Source organism: Nerophis ophidion, linkage group LG06 (genome assembly GCF_033978795.1).
Source record: "Nerophis ophidion isolate RoL-2023_Sa linkage group LG06, RoL_Noph_v1.0, whole genome shotgun sequence".
NCBI classification, from domain to species: domain Eukaryota; kingdom Metazoa; phylum Chordata; class Actinopteri; order Syngnathiformes; family Syngnathidae; genus Nerophis; species Nerophis ophidion.
The window spans coordinates 7,805,211-7,823,728 of record NC_084616.1 but is presented as its reverse complement, the minus strand read 5'-3'; the positions used below and the strand labels follow the sequence as shown (position 1 = coordinate 7,823,728).

At 48.2% G+C, this 18,518-nt stretch overlaps 1 protein-coding gene across 2 annotated transcripts in view; it reads left to right on the top strand.

Moving 5' to 3' along the window:
* Positions 1–18,518, top strand: part of lama5 (laminin, alpha 5) — a 201,957-nt gene that overhangs the window by 71,174 nt on the left and 112,265 nt on the right. For both annotated transcript variants that reach the window (XM_061902574.1, XM_061902575.1), the window contains exons 12-22: positions 2,840–2,980; positions 3,365–3,502; positions 4,444–4,578; positions 5,398–5,532; positions 7,632–7,769; positions 7,844–7,896; positions 7,974–8,073; positions 8,153–8,205; positions 11,674–11,779; positions 11,856–11,955; positions 16,497–16,653. In XM_061902574.1, coding sequence (XP_061758558.1) covers positions 2,840–2,980; positions 3,365–3,502; positions 4,444–4,578; positions 5,398–5,532; positions 7,632–7,769; positions 7,844–7,896; positions 7,974–8,073; positions 8,153–8,205; positions 11,674–11,779; positions 11,856–11,955; positions 16,497–16,653 — 1,256 coding nt within the window. The remainder of the gene's footprint in view (positions 1–2,839; positions 2,981–3,364; positions 3,503–4,443; positions 4,579–5,397; positions 5,533–7,631; positions 7,770–7,843; positions 7,897–7,973; positions 8,074–8,152; positions 8,206–11,673; positions 11,780–11,855; positions 11,956–16,496; positions 16,654–18,518) is intronic.

Here is an 18,518-nt window from a genome sequence, read left to right as displayed (position 1 = left end):
GGTTGATGTCACATTTTTCTATGACACATGTTCTACGTCACATGTGCTATGACACATGACTATGTCACATGTGCTATGACACGTGCTATGTCACATGTTCTGCGTCTTTTCTCCTCTGACACATGTCCTATGGCACACGTTCTACGTCTTTTCCCCTCTTACACGTTGTACGTTACATGTTCCGTGTCACATTGTCTATGTCACATGTTCTATGTCACTTGTACTATGACACATGTGCTATGACACATGTTCTACATCACATGTACTATGACACATGTTCTACGTCACATGTTGTATTTCACATGGTTGATGTCACATGTGCTATGTCACATGTTCTACGTCACATGTGCTATGACACATGTCCTATGTCACATGATTCTATGTCACATGTCTGATGTCACATGTTACGTCACATGTACTACATCTTTTCTCCTCTTACACATGTACTACATCTTTTCTCCTCTTACACATGTCCTATGACACAAGTTCTACGTCTTTTCTCCTCTTACACATGTTCTATGACACATGTTGTACGTCTTTTCTCCTCTTACACATGTTCTATGACACATGTTCTACGTCTTTTCTCCTCTTACACATGTTATATGACACATGTTGTACGTCTTTTCTCCTCTTACACATGTCCTATGACACACATTCTACGTCTTTTTCCTCTTGCACATGTTCTATGACACATGGTCTATGACACATGTTATACGTCTTTTCTCCTCTTACACATGTTGTATGACAATTGTTATACGTCTTTTCTCCTCCAACACATGTTCTTTGACTTATGTTCTACGTCTTTTTTCCTCTTACACATGTTGTATGTATTTTCTCCTCTTACACATGTTCTATGACACATGGTCTACATCTTTTCTCCTCTTACACATGTGCTATGACAATTGTTATACGTCTTTTCTCCTCCAACACATGTTCTTTGACTTATGTTCTACGTCTTTTTTCCTCTTACACATGTTGTATGTATTTTCTCCTCTTACACATGTTCTATGACACATGGTCTACATCTTTTCTCCTCTTACACATGTGCTATGACAATTGTTATACGTCTTTTCTCCTCCAACACATGTTCTTTGACATATGTTCTATGTCTTTTTTCCTCTTACACATGTTGTATGTATTTTCTCCTCTTACACATGTTCTATGACACATGGTCTACATCTTTTCTCCTCTTACACATGTGCTATGACAATTGTTATACGTCTTTTGTCCTCCAACACATGTTCTTTGACATATGTTTTACGTCTTTTTTCCTCTTACACATGTTGTATGTATTTTCTCCTCTTACACATGTTCTATGACACATGTTCTACATCTTTCCACCTCTTACACGTTGTCTATGACACATGTTCTATGTCCTTTCTCCTCTTACACATGTTTTATGTATTTTCTCCTCTTACACATGTACTATGACACACGTTCTATGTCTTTTTTCCTCTTACACGTTCTATGTCACATGTTCTACGTCTTTTCTCCTCTTACACCATGTTCTATGACACATGATCTATGTCTTTTCTTCTCCTACACATGTCCTATGACACGTTATATGTATTTTCTCCTATTACACATGTCCTATGACACATGTTCTACGTCTTTTCTCCTCTTACACATGTTCTTTGTTACATGTTCTACGTCTTTTCTCCTCTTTCACATGTTCTATGTCACATGTCCTACGTCTTTCCTCCTCTTACACGTGTTGTACGACACGTCCTATGTCCTTTTTCCTCTTACACATGTTCTATGTCACATGTTCTACGTCTTTTCTCCTCTTACACATGTTGTATTTTCTCTTACACATGTTCTATGACACATGTTGTACCACTTTTCTCCTATACAAGTTCTATGACACATGTTCTACGTCTTTTCTCCTCTTACACATGTTCCATGACACATCTTCTACGTCTTTTCTCCTCTTACACATGTTTTATGACACATGTTCTACAACTTTTCTCCTCTTACACATGTTCTATGATACATGCTCTACGTCTTTTCTCCTCTTACACATGTTCTATGACACATGTTCTACGTCTTTTCTCCTCTTACACATGTTTTATGACACATGTTCTACAACTTTTCTCCTCTTACACATGTTCTATGATACATGCTCTACGTCTTTTCTCCTCTTACACATGTTTTATGACACATGTTCTACATCTTTTCTCCTCCTACACATGTTCTATGACACACGTTCTACGTCTTTTTTCCTCTTACACATGTATGTATTTCCACCTCTTACACATGTTCTATGACACATGTCCTACGTCTTTTATCCTCTTACACATGCGCTATGACACACGATCTACGTCTTTTTTCGTCTTACACATGTTGTATGACACACGTTCTATGTCTTTCCTCCGCTTACACGTTCTATGACACACGTTCTACGTCTTTGCTCTTACACATGTTCAATGAGACACGTTCTACGTCCTTTCTCCTCTTACATATGTTCTATGACAGACGTTCTGCGTCTTTTTTCCTTACACATGTATGTATTTTTTCCTCTTACACATGTTGTATGTCACATGTTGTAGGTATTTTCTCCTCTCACACATGTCCTATGACACATGTTCTACGTCTTTTCTCCTCTTACACATGTACTATGACATATGTTCTATGTATTTTCTTCTCTCACACATGTTTTATGACACAGGACAATTTCCTATAACACATGTTCTAAGTCTTTTCTCCTCTTACATATCTTTTACGTCACATGTTCTATGTCACGTGTTCTACATCACACGTTCTCCGTGTGTTTGTAATAAAGGAGCTACTTGTCATATGTACTGTGTGACATGTTCTCTACGACACGTGTTCCGTGCAGACTGCGAGTGCAGCGCTGCAGGCACCGTGGACAACTCCTGCAGGCCCGATCCACAGAGCAGAACGTGCGTGTGCAAGCCGGGCTTCAGCGGGGACCACTGTGACGTGTGCGCGCCGGGGTTCCACGGACTCAACTGTCAGGGTGAGAACCTGCTCGGACAGAACCCAAACACACCTGGAGGGCTTTCATAACCACGCCTGACTAGAGCGCCACCCTCAGGTCACACTGGGGACATTTGTGTGTGCACATATGGTTCTCACGGGAGAAGGAATGTCACACACTTGATTTAATGCTTTATTTATCCTGCCACCCAGCAGCTAGAACACACACACACACACACACACACACACACACACACACACACACACACACACGCCTGAGTAAACTGTCCATGATTGTAAATAGTTTCACACACTTCACACCATCCTGCTGTTTGTGTGTGTGTGTGTGTGTGTGTGTGTGTGTGTGTGTGTGTGTGTGTGTGTGTGTGTGTGTGTGTGTGTGTGTGTGTGTGTGTGTCTCTAGCATGTCAGTGTTCAGGTCCAGGTTGCCAGGATGGTTCCTGTGACGTGCTGACTGGTCACGGTGTGTGTCGCAGCGGTTTCCATGGTTACCAGTGTGAGCAGTGTGCGGCGGGCTACTTCAACTACCCGCTCTGCCAGCGTGAGTGTGTCCCCACAGACCTGGTCCATGTTTAGTCCCCCATAGACCTGGTCCATGTTTAGTCCCCCACATGCCTGGTCCATGTTTAGTCCCCCCATAGACCTGGTCCATGTTTAGTCCCCCACATGCCTGGTCCATGTTTAGTCCCCCACAGGCCTGGTCCATGTTTAATCCCCCACATGCCTGGTCCATGTTTAGTCCCCCACAGGCCTGATCCATGTTTAGTCCCCCACATGCCTGGTCCATGTTTAGTCCTCCACATGCCTGGTCCATGTTTAATCCCCCACATGCCTGGTCCATGTTTAGTCCCCCACAGGCCTGATCCATGTTTAGTCCCCCACATGCCTGGTCCATGTTTAGTCCTCCCACTTGCCTGGTCCATGTTTAGTCCCCCACATGCCTGGTCCATGTTTAGTCCTCCCACTTGCCTGGTCCATGTTTAGTCCCCCACATGCCTGGTCCATGTTTAGTCCTCCCACTTGCCTGGTCCATGTTTAGTCCCCCACAGACCTGGTCCATGTTTAGTCCCCCACATCCCTGGTCCATGTTTAGTCCCCCACAGGCCTGGTCCATGTTTAGTCCCCCACATCCCTGGTCCATGTTTAGTCCTCCACATGCCTGGTCCATGTTTAGTCCCCCACATGCCTGGTCCATGTTTAGTCCCCCACATGCCTGGTCCATGTTTAGTCCCCCACAGACCTAGTCCATGTTTAGTCCCCCACAGGCCTGGTCCATGTTTAGTCCCCCACAGGCCTGGTCCATGTTTAGTCCCCCCACAGGCCTGGTCCATGTTTAGTCCCCCACAGGCCTGGTCCATGTTTAGTGATCATGTGACACGTGTGTGTGTGTGTGTGTGTGTGTGTGTGTGTGTGTGTGTGTGTGTGTGTGTGTGTGTGTGTGTGTGTGTGTGTGTGTGTGTGTGTGTGTGTGTGTGTCCGCAGTGTGCGGCTGCAGCTCGGTGGGCTCGCTGCCTGACGTGTGCGACGCCAGCGGCCGGTGTTTGTGCAAGCCCCAGTTCCACGGTCCTCGCTGTGAACAGTGCAGGTCTGGGTTCTATTCCTACCCCGACTGTCAAGGTAACAAGCCACACCCCTTCTAAAGATTAGTGATGGCCAATATTTGGGCATAAACAAGCAGTCCTGTATCGTTTACAAAAGGTAAACATGCCACGACTAGAGCCAGCAGCTACACAACAGCTAAGCACACAAGCTAGGTGGATAATAATATCCTTAAAGAACACAATTGTAGTCAAAAAGAGCACATTTGTCAATATAAACAGTTATAGTTGCATATTATTTACACATACAAAGTCTCTAAGGGAGAAACATGTTAGAAAATATCCAGTAACAAACGTGTCCACACCATTCAATTTACTGTAATAAATGAATTGTGGCCACAATCACCACTCCACTTTGATGTAAAGACAGCATGAGTCCATTCCAGGTTAAGATTAAATAGGTTAGTGTTTCTCCTAACACCAAATCCGGGCGCCACTCTTTGCACTCTGGCACCCAAGCAGCACTGAGAGCAGACTGAGCCAAACTAGTTAATATCCACATTTTCCATTTCAACAAAGTAATTGACTCGTAAAAATGCTGCAAGGTAAGTGAGGATGTAAACTGAGCACATTCTGGACATTCCCCCACTGCCATGAGGTGGCGACTTGTCCAGGGTGTACCCTGCCTTCCGCCCGATTGTAGCTGAGATAGGCGCCAGCGACCCCGAAAGGGAATAAGCGGTAGAAAATGGATGAATGACATTCCACACTATTATTAAAAAACATGTAGGATTCGCGTGAAAATGACTTCCAATAAATGAGTTTGTATTCGGTTTCTACTGCTAATTGTTATTTTCCAGCGATAGAAAAACCCTGTCAAAAACGTTGTTTCTCCCAGAATGCACGTGTGATCCTCGCACGTCGTCCGACACCAGCTGCACGGCGTCAGGGCAGTGCCACTGCCGGCCCAACTACAGCGGCGCGTCATGTGACCAGTGTGCGCCTGGTTACTATGGTTACCCCAGCTGCACACGTGAGAGGCCGCCACTAACACGCATAATTAATACAAAAGCCCAAAAGCAGTGAAGTTGTCAGCTTGTGTAAATGCTAAATAAAAAGAGACCACAACAAATAATTTTCAACTTATATTCAATTGAATAGATTGCAAAGACAAGATATATACTTTTCACACTGAGGTATTTTTTTGTGCAAGTATTAGCTCATTTGGAATATTATGACTGCAACATGTTTCACAAAAGCCGGCACAAGTGGCAAAAAAGAGTGAGAAAGTTGAGGAATGCTCATCAAATACTTATTTGGAACATCCCACAGGTGAACAGGCTAATTGGGAACAGGTCATTGGGTATAAAAGAAGCTTCCATGAAATGCTCACTCATTCACAAACAAGAAATGGGGCGAGGGTCACCACTTTGTCAACAAATGCCTGAGCAAATTGTTGAAGAACAACATTTCTCAAGCAGCTATTGCAAGGAATTTAGGGATTTCACCATCTACACTCCGTAATATCATCAAAAGGTTCAGAGAATGTGGAGAAGTCACTGCACGTAAGCCATGATATTACGCACCTTCCATCCCTCATCAAAACGCGACATCCGCGTGTAAAGGATATCACCACCTGGGCTCAGGAATACTTCAGAAAACCACTGTCAGTAACTGCAGTTGGTCGCTACATCTGCAAGTGCAAGTCAAAACTCTACTGTGCAATGCCATAGCCATTTATCAACAACACCCAGAAACGCTTGGCTGGGCCCGAGCTCATCTAAGATGGACTGATGCAAAGTGGAAAAGTGTTCTGTGGTCTGACGAGTCCACGTTTCAAATTGTTTTTGGAAACTGTGGACCAAAGAGGAAAAGAACCATGGGGACTGTTCTAGGGTGAAAGTGTTCTAGGCAGCATGTGTGATGGTATGGGGGTGTATTAGTGATTGTTCTAGGGTGAAAGTGTCCTAGGCAGCATGTGTGATGGTATGGGGGTGTATTAGTGATTGTTCTAAGGTGAAAGTGTTCTAGGCAGCATGTGTGATGGTATGGGGGTGTATTAGTGATTGTTCTAGGGTGAAAGTGTTGTAGGCAGCATGTGTGATGGTATGGGGGTGTATTAGTGATTGTTCTAGGGTGAAAGTGTTCTAGGCAGCATGTGTGATGGTATGGGGGTGTATTAGTGATTGTTGTAGGGTGAAAGTGTTGTAGGCAGCATTTGTGATGGTATGGGGGTGTATTAGTGATTGTTCTAGGGTGAAAGTGTTGTAGGCAGCATATGTGATGGTATGGGGGTGTATTAGTGATTGTTCTAGGGTGAAAGTGTTGTAGGCAGCATTTGTGATTTTATGGGGGTGTATTAGTGATTGTTCTAGGGTGAAAGTGTTGTAGGCAGCATGTGTGATGGTATGGGGGTGTATTAGTGATTGTTCTAGGGTGAAAGTGTTCTAGGCAGCATGTGTGATGGTATGGGGGTGTATTAGTGGCCAAGGCATGGCTAACTTACACATCTGTGAAGGCACCATTCATGCTGAAAGGTACATACAGCTTTTGGAGCAACATATGTTGTTATCATGGACGCCCCTGCTTATTTCAGCAAGACAATGCCAAGCCAGGTGTTACAACAGCGTGGCTTCATAGTAAAAGAGTGCGGGTACTAAACTGGCCTGCCTGTAGTCCAGACATTGAAAATGTGTGAAGGCTAAAATATGAGGCAGGAGACTGTTGAACAACTTAAGCTGTACATCAAGCAAGAATGGGAAATAATTCCACTTCAAAAATGTGTCTCCTCAGTTCCCAAACCTGCACTGAGTGTTGTTCAAAGGAAAGGCCATGTAACACACTGGTAAAAATGCAGTTTTTGCAACGTGTTGCTGCCATTACATTCTAACTTCATGATTATTTGCACAAAAAACATTAAAGTTTCTCAGTGTGAAGATGAAATATCTTGTCTTTGCAGTCTATTCAATTGAATATAAGTTGAAAAGGATTTGTTGTAGTCTCTTTTTATTTAGCTTTTACACAACCTGACAACTTCACTGCTTTTGGCTTTTTGTAGGTAAATGTTATTGAATAATAACTTCCAACTGTGTGCGTGTGTGTGTGTGTGTGTGTGTGTATGTGTGTGTGTAGCATGTCAGTGTTCCACAGAAGGTTCTCGCTACAGCAGCTGTGAGCAGGTGACAGGTCAGTGTTCGTGTCTACACAACGTGCACGGCCTGCGCTGTGACAGCTGTGCACGTGGCACCTACGGCTTCCCAAACTGCCGAGGTAAAAACACACACACACACGCACACACACACACACACGCTGCATGCTGTGCTGACTCATGAAAGTGTTTCCAGCTGGCACATGTCATCCTGCCGGTTCCGTTCATTACGAGGTTCCTCCCCCGCTGGTGAGTTCCTCTCTTCCACTTCTTATCTTGAGGAGTAGCAGCACAGCTGATTGGCTCTTCCTCCTGTCAATCATCAGGGCCAGTGCGAGTGTCGCGACAACGTGGAGGGCGTGGCCTGCGACCGCTGCAAACCTCTGTACTGGAACTTGTCCCCGGACTCCCCTGAGGGCTGCTCCAGTGAGACCCGAGTCCCCTTCAGCACCCTTCTAGACCTAAGAGCGCTACCTCACACGTGTGTTTGTCTCTTCCTGGGCAGCGTGCCAGTGTCACCTCGCCGGAACGCTGAGCGGCGTCGCCGAGTGCGCACAGGTGAGGAGGTCATGTGACCTGGAGAGTAAATGAAATGTACAAACCTGTAAAATACAGATAAATACATCCATCCATCCATTTTCTACCGCTTATTCCCTTTTGGGCGCCTATCTCAGCTACAATCGGGCGGAAGGCGGGGTACACCCCGGACAAGTCGCCACCTCATCGCAGGGCCAACACGGATAGACAGACAACATTCACACTCACATTCACACACTAGGGCCAATTTAGTGTTGCCAATCAACCTATCCCCAGGTGCATGTCTTTGGAAGTGGGAGGAGCCTATCCCCAGGTGCATGTCTTTGGAAGTGGGAGGGGCCTATCCCCAGGTGCATGTCTTTGGAAGTGGGAGGGGCCTATCCCCAGGTGCATGTCTTTGGAGGTGGGAGGAGCCTATCCCCAGGTGCATGTCTTTGGAGGTGGGAGGGGCCTATCCCCAGGTGCATGTCTTTGGAGGTGGGAGGGGCCTATCCCCAGGTGCATGTCTTTGGAGGTGGGAGGGGCCTATCCCCAGGTGCATGTCTTTGGAGGTGGGAGGGGCCTATCCCCAGGTGCATGTCTTTGGAGGTGGGAGGGGCCTATCCCCAGGTGCATGTCTTTGGAAGTGTGAGGGGCCTATCCCCAGGTGCATGTCTTTGGAGGTGGGAGGGGCCTATCCCCAGGTGCATGTCTTTGGAGGTGGGAGGGGCCTATCCCCAGGTGCATGTCTTTGGAAGTGGGAGGAAGTTGGAGTACCCGGAGGGAACCCACGCATTCACGGGGAGAACATGCAAACTCCACACAGAAAGATCCCGAGCCTGGATTTGAACCCAGGACTGCAGGACCTTCGTATTGTGAGGCAGACGCACTAACCCCTCTTCCACCGTGAAGCCTCGCAATTTTTGTCACAAAAAAAAAAAAAAATGCTTAATATTTGGGCAATTTTTTCAAAAAAAGCTTAATATTTGGGCAATTTTATGAAAAGAGTCGTAGCTCGTTCTATAGTAAATCGTGACAAAAGTTAACATTTTTTAAGAAAACTTAAAAATATTGGCAATATTATAATCAATCCATCCATTTCTACCGCTTATTCCCTTTTGGGGTCGCGGGGGGCGCTGGCGCCTATCTCAGCTACAATCGGGCAGAAGGCGGGGTACACCCTGGACAAGTCGCCACCTCATCGCAGGGCCAACACAGAAAGACAGACAACATTCACACACTAGGGCCAATTTAGTGTTGCCAATCAACCTATCCCCAGGTGCATGTCTTTGGAAGTGGGAGGAAGCCGGAGTACCCGGAGGGAACCCACGCATTCATGGGGAGAACATGCAAACTCCACACAGAAAGATCCCAAGCCTGGATTTGAACCCAGGACTGTGGAGGGGGTCCGGTCCGATCCGGTGGCCATGTACTGCTTGCCTGTGTATCGGCTGGGGACATCTCTGCGCTGCTGATCCGCCTCCGCTTGGGATGGTTTCCTGCTGGCTCCGCTGTGAACGGGACTCTCGCTGCTGTGTTGGATCCGCTTTGGACTGGACTCTCGCGACTGTGTTGGACCCATTATGGATTGAACTTTCACGGTATCATGTTAGACCCGCTCGACATTCATTGCTTTCCTCCTCTCCAAGGTTCTCATAGTCATCATTGTCACCGACGTCCCACTGGGTGTGAGTTTTCCTTGCCCTTATGTGGGCCTACCGAGGATGTCGTAGTGGTTTGTGCAGCCCTTTGAGACACTAGTGATTTAGGGCTATATAAGTAAACATTGATTGATTGATTGATTGATTGACTGCAGGACCTTCGTATTGTGAGGCAGACGCACTAACCCCTCTGCCACCGTGAAGCCCTAAATTAATAACCAAGATAATGAATAAGTAAGAACACATATAAATGAGTAAAATTAAAACATTAAAATAATAAAAATATCAATAATGATGTGATAAATGAAATACCTATGAAGTAATAGATACATAGACAATGAATAATACATTAAATATACAGTATAAATGACTAAAATAATGTAGGAATAATTAATGGATTTAACATATAAGTCCTGGTCCTGGTCGTGGAACTGTGGACCAGCTCTATACTCTCGGCAGGGTTCTTGAGGGTGCATGGGAGTTTGCCCAACCAGTCTACATGTGCTTCGTGGACTTGGAGAAGGCATTGGACCGTGTCCCTCGGGAAGTCCTGTGGGGAGTGCTCAGAGAGTATAGGGTATCGGACTGTCTTATTGTGGCGGTCCGCTCCCTGTACGATCAGTGCCAGACCTTGGTCCGCATTGCCGGCAGTAAGTCGGACACATTTCCAGTGAGGGTTGGACTCCGCCAAGGCTGTCCTTTGTCACCGATTCTGTTCATAACTTTTATGGACAGAATTTCTAGGCGCAGTCAAGGCATTGAGGGGTTCCGGTTTGGTGACCGCGGGATTAGGTCTCTGCTTTTTGCAGACGATGTGGCTTCATCTGGCCGGGATCTTCAGCTCTCACTGGATCGGTTCGCGGCCGGAATGAGAATCAGCACATCCAAAGTCGATGGTTCTCGCCCGGAAAAGGGTGGAGTGCCATCTCCGAGTTGGGGAGGAGACCCTGCCCCAAGTGGAGGAGTTCAAGTACCTAGGAGTCTTGTTCACGAGTGAGGGAAGAGTGGATCGTGAGATCAACAGGCGGATCGGTGCGGCGTCTTCAGTAATGCGGACGTTGTACCGATCCGTTGTGGTCAAGAAGGAGCTGAGCCGGAAGGCAAAACTCTCAATTTACCGGTCGATCTACGTTCCCATCCTCACCTATGGTCATGAGCTTTGGGTCATGACCGAAAGGATAAGATCACGGGTACAAGCGGCCCAAATGAGTTTGGGTCTCTCCCTTAGAGATAGGGTGAGAAGCTCTGCCATCCGGGAGGAACTCAAAGTAAAGCCGCTGCTCCTCCACATCGAGAGGAGCCAGATGAGGTGGTTCGGGCATCTGGTCAGGATGCCACCCGAACGCCTCCCTAGGGAGGTGTTTAGGGCACGTCCAACCGGTAGGAGGCCACGGGGAAGACCCAGGACACGTTGGGAAGACTATGTCTCCCGGCTGGCCTGGGAACGCCTCGGGATCCCCCGGGAAGAGCTAGACGAAGTGGCTGGGGAGAGGGAAGTCTGGGCTTCCCTGCTTAGGCTGCTGCCCCCGCGACCCGACCTCGGATAAGCGGAAGCAGATGGATGGATGGATAATTAATGGATTTAACATATAAATGCATACATTGCTAATATGTAAAATACATGTATTATGAAATAAATAAAAGAATACAATCATATGTCCCATTAAAATAATTTCAGGAAACATTTGATAAATTCATTGACTTTATTACATGGTCTCACAAAAAGTCTTCTTTAATTCCTGTCTTCATTGGCGAGTGTGAAAGGAGCGCAGCCTCCCCGCCAGCAGGGGGCAGTACTGTGTGTCTGTCTGCCTTCTTTCTTCACCTCCTCCTCCTCCTCCCCTGGCAGGAGAGCGGTCAGTGTCACTGCAAGCCCAACGCCTGCAGTGGAACCTGCAGCATCTGCAAAGATGGCTTCTACAACCTGCAGGAGAGCAGCTTCTTGGGCTGCCAGGGTGAGTTCTTGCCGGAACCTTCCGCCTGGTGGAAACACAACTGCCCTTTCTGGCTCACTCACTTCCTGTGTGCCAGGCTGCCAGTGTGACATCGGAGGCTCCGTGGGTCAATCCTGCGACGAAGGGAGTGGACGATGTCGCTGCAGAGCCAACGTGCTCGGACCCAAGTGCAACATGTGAGGACTATCAGTAGTAGTAATATTGTACTATTAGAGTATCAGTACTGTACTATTGTAGTATTAGTAATATTTTTGTATCAGTTCTGGAGTATCATTAGTATTGTAGTATTAGCATTGGAGTATTAGTAATTGTGGAAGTCTCTGTGTGGGTTGGTTCTCCGTGGACTGACAGAATATGGGGGAGCCCGGGATCCAGGGTAAACAAGTCTTTTTATTTGTATATATTTGTCGTGGGAAATGTCGCCAGCTGCCTCCTTCTTGTTCGTGTGCGTCTTTCTTCTCTTCTCCTCCCAAAGCCCAAAAAAAGTCTGCGGGCTATAGAGCGTTTCCCGTTCGGGCTCCAGTACTCTGGAATGCCCTCCCGGTAACAGTTCGAGATGCCACCTCAGTAGAAGCATTTAAGTCTCACCTTAAAACTCATTTGTATACTCTAGCCTTTAAATAGACTCCCTTTTTAGACCAGTTGATCTGCCGTTTCTTTTCTTTTTCTTCTATGTCCCACTCTCCCTTGTGGAGGGGGTCCGGTCCGATCCGGTCCGATCCGGTGGCCATGTACTGCTTGCCTGTGTATCGGCTGGGGACATCTCTGCGCTGCTGATCCGCCTCCGCTTGGGATGGTTTCCTGCTGGCTCCGCTATGAACGGGACTCTCGCTGCTGTGTTGGATCCGCTTTGGACTGGACTCTCGCGACTGTGTTGGATCCATTGTGGATTGAACTTTCACAGTATCATGTTAGACCCGCTCGACATCCATTGCTTTCCTCCTCTCCAAGGTTCTCATAGTCATTATTGTCACCGACGTCCCACTGGGTGTGAGTTTTCCTTGCCCTTATGTGGGCCTACCGAGGATGTCCTAGTGGTTTGTGCAGCCCTTTGAGACACTAGTGATTTAGGGCTATATAAGTAAACATTGATTGATTGATTGATGGCCTCGGCCCCTGCCGAGAAAAGGACACAGGTGAGTAGATAAATCGCCTCAGCTGGGTAATCCACTCACCTGTCAGCTGCTTCGAAGCCGGTCCATACACACGCCCTTCCCCGCAGGAGGCACGCCGACCACGCCCCCCCTCCACATGCCTCCATCGCCAGACTCAGGCCGGTAAGCCGTCCGGCTGCGCCCGCTCCCCCTACGTAGGAGAACGGGAGAGGAAGTTGGCCACGGTCATCTGCGCCCCACTTGAAAGTTGTAGAGTTGTAGGGTTGTAACGCGAGATACCAACGGGTGGTCCGCGCGTTGGCATCCTTCATGCGGTGGAGCCCCTGGAGGGGTTTGTGGTCCGAGCACTAGCTGAAGGAGCGCCCCAGTAGGTAATACCGGAAGGCACTCCCTCTCTACCGTGCTGTACCTGGACTCCCGGTCCGAGAGCTTCAGGCTGATGTACAGTATGGTCCGGTCGATGCCCCCCCACCTGCTGGGACAGCACCGCTTCCAGCCCTCTGCTTGACACGTCTGACTGCAGGCAGAAGGGGATAAAAAAGTTAGGCATGTGCAGGACCGGCTCCTCGCAGACGGCCGTTATCACCCTCTCGAAAACTGCTGGCACTGCTCCGTCCACCGAACCAGATCTGGAGCACCCTTTCGGGTGAGGTCTGTCAGTGAGCTTGTCAGGTCTGCAAACCGGGGGATAAAACCTCCAGTAGTAGCCTGCCAGTCCCAAAAACTCCCTCACCTTTCTTTCGTCTTGGGGTGTGGGCAGGCCGCGATTGAGGCTGTGTTTTCTACTCGCGGGCGATCGACAGGCGGATCAGTGCGGCGTCTTCAGTAATGCGGACGTTGTATCGATCCGTTGTGGTGAAGAAGGAGCTGAGCCGGAAGGCAAAGCTCTCAATTTACCGGTCGATCTACGTTCCCATCCTCACCTATGGTCATGAGCTTTGGGTCATGACCGAAAGGATAAGATCACGGGTACAAGCGGCCGAAATGAGTTTGGGTCTCTCCCTTAGAGATAGGGTGAGAAGCTCTGCCATCCGGGAGGAGCTCAACGTAAAACCGCTGCTCCTCCACATCGAGAGGAGCCAGATGAAGTGGTTCGGGCATCTGGTCAGGATGCCACCCGAACGCCTCCCTAGGGATGTGTTTAGGGCACGTCCAGCTGGTAGGAGGCCACGGGGAAGACCCAGGACACGTTGGGAAGACTATGTCTCCCGGCTGGCCTGGGAACGCCTCGGGATCCCCCGGGAAGAGCTGGACGAAGTGGCTGGAGATAGGGAAGTCTGGGCTTCCCTGCTTAGGCTGCTGCCCCCGCGACCCGACCTCGGATAAGCGGAAGATGATGGATGGATGGATGGGCGCACCTGCACTTCTTCCAAGTGGTACCCCAAATGCTGTACTTCCCTCCGGCCAACCGCACACTTCGCCGGGTTGGCGGTGAGCCCCGCCTGCCTTAGGGACTTGAGCACCGCCCCCACCCGCCGCAAGTGTTTGTTCTTGATGTCATCCAGAGAGGCGGCCACGTATGCAGCGTGAGGGCGCAGAACCTGTTCCATGAGGCGCTGGAACGTGGCAGGCGCACCGAACCAGCTGAACTGGTACAAACCTTCCAGAGTGGAAAATGCCGTTTTTCCCTTGGACTTTGATGACAAGGGAATCTGCCAGTAGCCCTTGGTCAAATCCAGTGTCGTGAAAAAACGAGCAGTGCCCAGCCGATCAAGGAGCTCGTCGACCCGGGGTATTGGGTAGGCGTCAAAACGTGACACGGCATTTACCTCGTGGTAATCCACACAGAACTGCACAGCCCCATCCTTCATCCCTACCAGAACGATGGGGCTGCACCACGCACTGTGTAACTCTTCTGTTACCCCTAACGCTTGCATAGACTTAAATTCGTCCCGAACCACTTTGCGTTTGTGTTCGGGGAGCCTGTAGGGCTGAGACCGCACCGTTACACCCGGGCCGGTCCCAATGTGATGTTGGATGAGGTTCATGCGCCCGGGGCCGAGGCGAGAACACAGAAAGGCGCTGCCTACCTGATTGTCACAGAGGAGGGGGCGGGGCATGACAAAGCTCTCCAGCCCGACCTCCTCGACCACCGTCACCATGCTTTCAGGAGGTTGAGATGGTAAATTTGGGTGCCTCCGCCCCGGTCCGAGCGCCGGACCTCATAATCCACATCACCCACTCGCCGTCCTTTCCCCCTGGCGAGTAATTTCGAGCTGGACGTCGAAAGTAATACAAGCACTTTTTCCTCCCGGTGAAAATGTCCTTAGCTGTGTCTCCCTGTTATGCAAGCGCTGCTGACGTTCCTTGGCCCGGAGCAAATTCTCGTGTGACAAGTTTTGCTGAGGTCCATGACGTATTAAATTGTATTTTTGCTGAGATTTGGACCTTCCTCCCAGCTTTTTTAAATTATGTTCAAAACCCTGCGCAGCTTCCTGTCGAACGGCAATTCAACAGGGGAAAAAACCCTGTGGAGGCCTTGGGTGCCTGGCGCATTGCAAACAGCAGGGCATCCAGCCATTTATGCCAATTTGGTGTTGCCCTTGTGCGTGAACTTACGGATCATGGTTTTAAGCGTCTTATTCAGCCGCTCCACCAACCCCGTTGGTTGGCGGGTGGTAGACGCTGGTTCGAATAGCCTTAATTCCAAGTAATCCGTATTATTCCTTTATCGTGCGTGACATAAAGGACGTGCCCTGGTCAGTCAGAATCTCTTTCGGGATTCCGATTCGGGAGATGACTTGAAACAGTGCTTGCGCCGCCACGCTCGTTGGACCGCAGCGGCACTGCATCGGGATATCGAGTTGGGTAATCAATCAATCAATCAATCAATCAATGTTTATTTATATAGCCCCAAATCACAAATGTCTCAAAGGACTGCACAAATCATTACGACTACAACATCCTCGGAAGAACCCACAAAAGGGCAAGGAAAACTCACACCCAGTGGGCAGAGAGAATTCACATCCAGTGGGACGCCAGTGACAATGCTGACTATGAGAAACCTTGGAGAGGACCTCAGATGTGGGCAACCCCCCCCCCTCTAGGGGACCGAAAGCAATGGATGTCGAGCGGGTCTAACATGATACTGTGAAAGTTCAATCCATAGTGGCTCCAACACAGCAGCGAGAGTCCCGTCCACAGGAAACCATCTCAAGCGGATCAGCAGCGTAGTGATGTCCCCAACCGATACAGGCGAGCGGTCCATCCTGGGTCCCGACGAGCGGTCCATCCTGGGTCTCGACTCTGGACAGCCAGTACTTCATCCATGGTCATCGGACCGGACCCCCTCCACATAGGAGAAAGAAAATAAGCGGCAGATCAACTGGTCTAAAAAGGAGGTCTATTTAAAGGCTAGAGTATACAGATGAGTTTTAAGGTGAGACTTAAATGCTTCTACTGAGGTAGCATCTCGAACTGTTACCGGGAGGGCATTCCAGAGTACCACCAGGACTATCACAAAACAATATCCCCGAGTGCTCGGGTGAAATGGTCCGATGAGGTGTTTTTGTAAATGTCTGCTGCAGATGTTTTTGTCAAGGTCTGGACTTGTCCACAGACCTGCTGCAGATGTGTTTGTAAAGATCTGGACTTGTCCACAGACCTGCTCCGGACCATTACTTCCCAGACCTTCACCACCTGAAGTTTGAGGTGGAGGAAGGCACCATGTTGGACGGACGCCCGGTGCGTTTTGGCTACAACCCGCTGGAGTTCCCGGGCTTCAGCTGGAGGGGTTATGCTCAGATGTCCCCCATCCAGGTAAGGATGCCATGTCCTGGTATGATGGTCCTACATGTGTCATGTCCTGGTATGATGGTCCTACATGTGGTATGTCCTGGTATGATGGTCCTACATGTGGTATGTCCTGGTATGATGGTCCTACATGTGTCATGTCCTGGTATGATGGTCCTACATGTGTCATGTCCTGGTATGATGGTCCTACATGTGTCATGTCCTGGTATGATGGTCCTACATGTGTCATGTCCTGGTATGATGGTCCTACATGTGTCATGTCCTGGTATGATGGTCCTACATGTGCCATGTCCTGGTATGATGGTCCTACATGTGTCATGTCCTGGTATGATGGTCCTACATGTGTCATGTCCTGGTATGATGGTCCTACATGTGGTATGTCCTGGTATGATGGTCCTACATGTGTCATGTCCTGGTATGATGGTCCTACATGTGGTATGTCCTGGTATGATGGTCCTACATGTGTCATGTCCTGGTATGATGGTCCTACATGTGTCATGTCCTGGTATGATGGTCCTACATGTGGTATGTCCTGGTATGATGGTCCTACATGTGGTATGTCCTGGTATGATGGTCCTACATGTGTCATGTCCTGGTATGATGGTCCTACATGTGTCATGTCCTGGTATGATGGTCCTACATGTGTCATGTCCTGGTATGATGGTCCTACATATGTCATGTCCTGGTATGATGGTCCTACATGTGCCATGTCCTGGTATGATGGTCCTACATGTGTCATGTCCTGGTATGATGGTCCTACATGTGTCATGTCCTGGTATGATGGTCCTACATGTGTCATGTCCTGGTATGATGGTCCTACATGTGTCATGTCCTGGTATGATGGTCCTACATGTGTCATGTCCTGGTATGATGGTCCTACATGTGTCATGTCCTGGTATGATGGTCCTACATGTGTCATGTCCTGGTATGATGGTCCTACATGTGTCATGTCCTGGTATGATGGTTTTCTTCTTTTACCTCTTTTTCTTCCTCTTCGTCATCACATTCCCTTCTTCTTTCTCTTCCTTTCCCTCTTCTTCTTCTACTTTCTCATCATTTTCTTCTTCCTCCACTTCCTCTTCTTGTTTTTGTTGTTGTTCTTCTTCTACTTCTTCCACTCCTTCATCATCCTCTTCTTCCACTTCTTCTTCTTCTTCCACTTCTTCATCATCTTCTTCTTCTTCCACTTCCTCATCATCCTTTTCTTATTCCACTACATCTTCTTCCTCTTCTTCTTCTCCCACTTCCTCATTATCCACTTTTTTTCCACTTCCTCTTCTTCTTCTTCCACTCCCTCTTCTTCTTCTTCTTCTTCTTCTTCCACTTCCTCTTCTTCTTCTGCCACTTCCTCATCATCCTCTTCTTCTTCCACTTCATCTTCTTATTCTTCCCATTCCTCATTATCCTCTTTTTTTCCACTTTCCCATCCTCCTTCTTTTTCCACTTCCTCGTCATACTCTTCTCCTTCCTTTTCTTCTTCTTCCACTTCCTCATCATCCTTTTCTTCTTCCACTTCCTCACCATCCTCTTCTTCTTCCATTTCTTCTTCTTCTTCTTCTTCTTCTTCTTCCTCTTCCACTTTCTCATGGCCCGTTTCTTCTTCCACTTCTTCATCATCCTCTTCTTCCTCTTCTTCTTCTTATTAGTGAATTGTGTGAATTATATTTATATAGCGCTTTTCTCAAGTGATTCAAAGCGCTTTACATAGTGAAACCCAATATCTAAGTTCCATTTAAACCAGTGTAGGTGGCACTGGGAGCAGGTGGGTGAAGTGTCTTGCCCAAGGACACAACGGAAGTGACTAGGATGGTGGACGCGGGAATCGAACCTGCAACCCTCAAGTTGCTGGCAAGGCCACTCTACCAACCGAG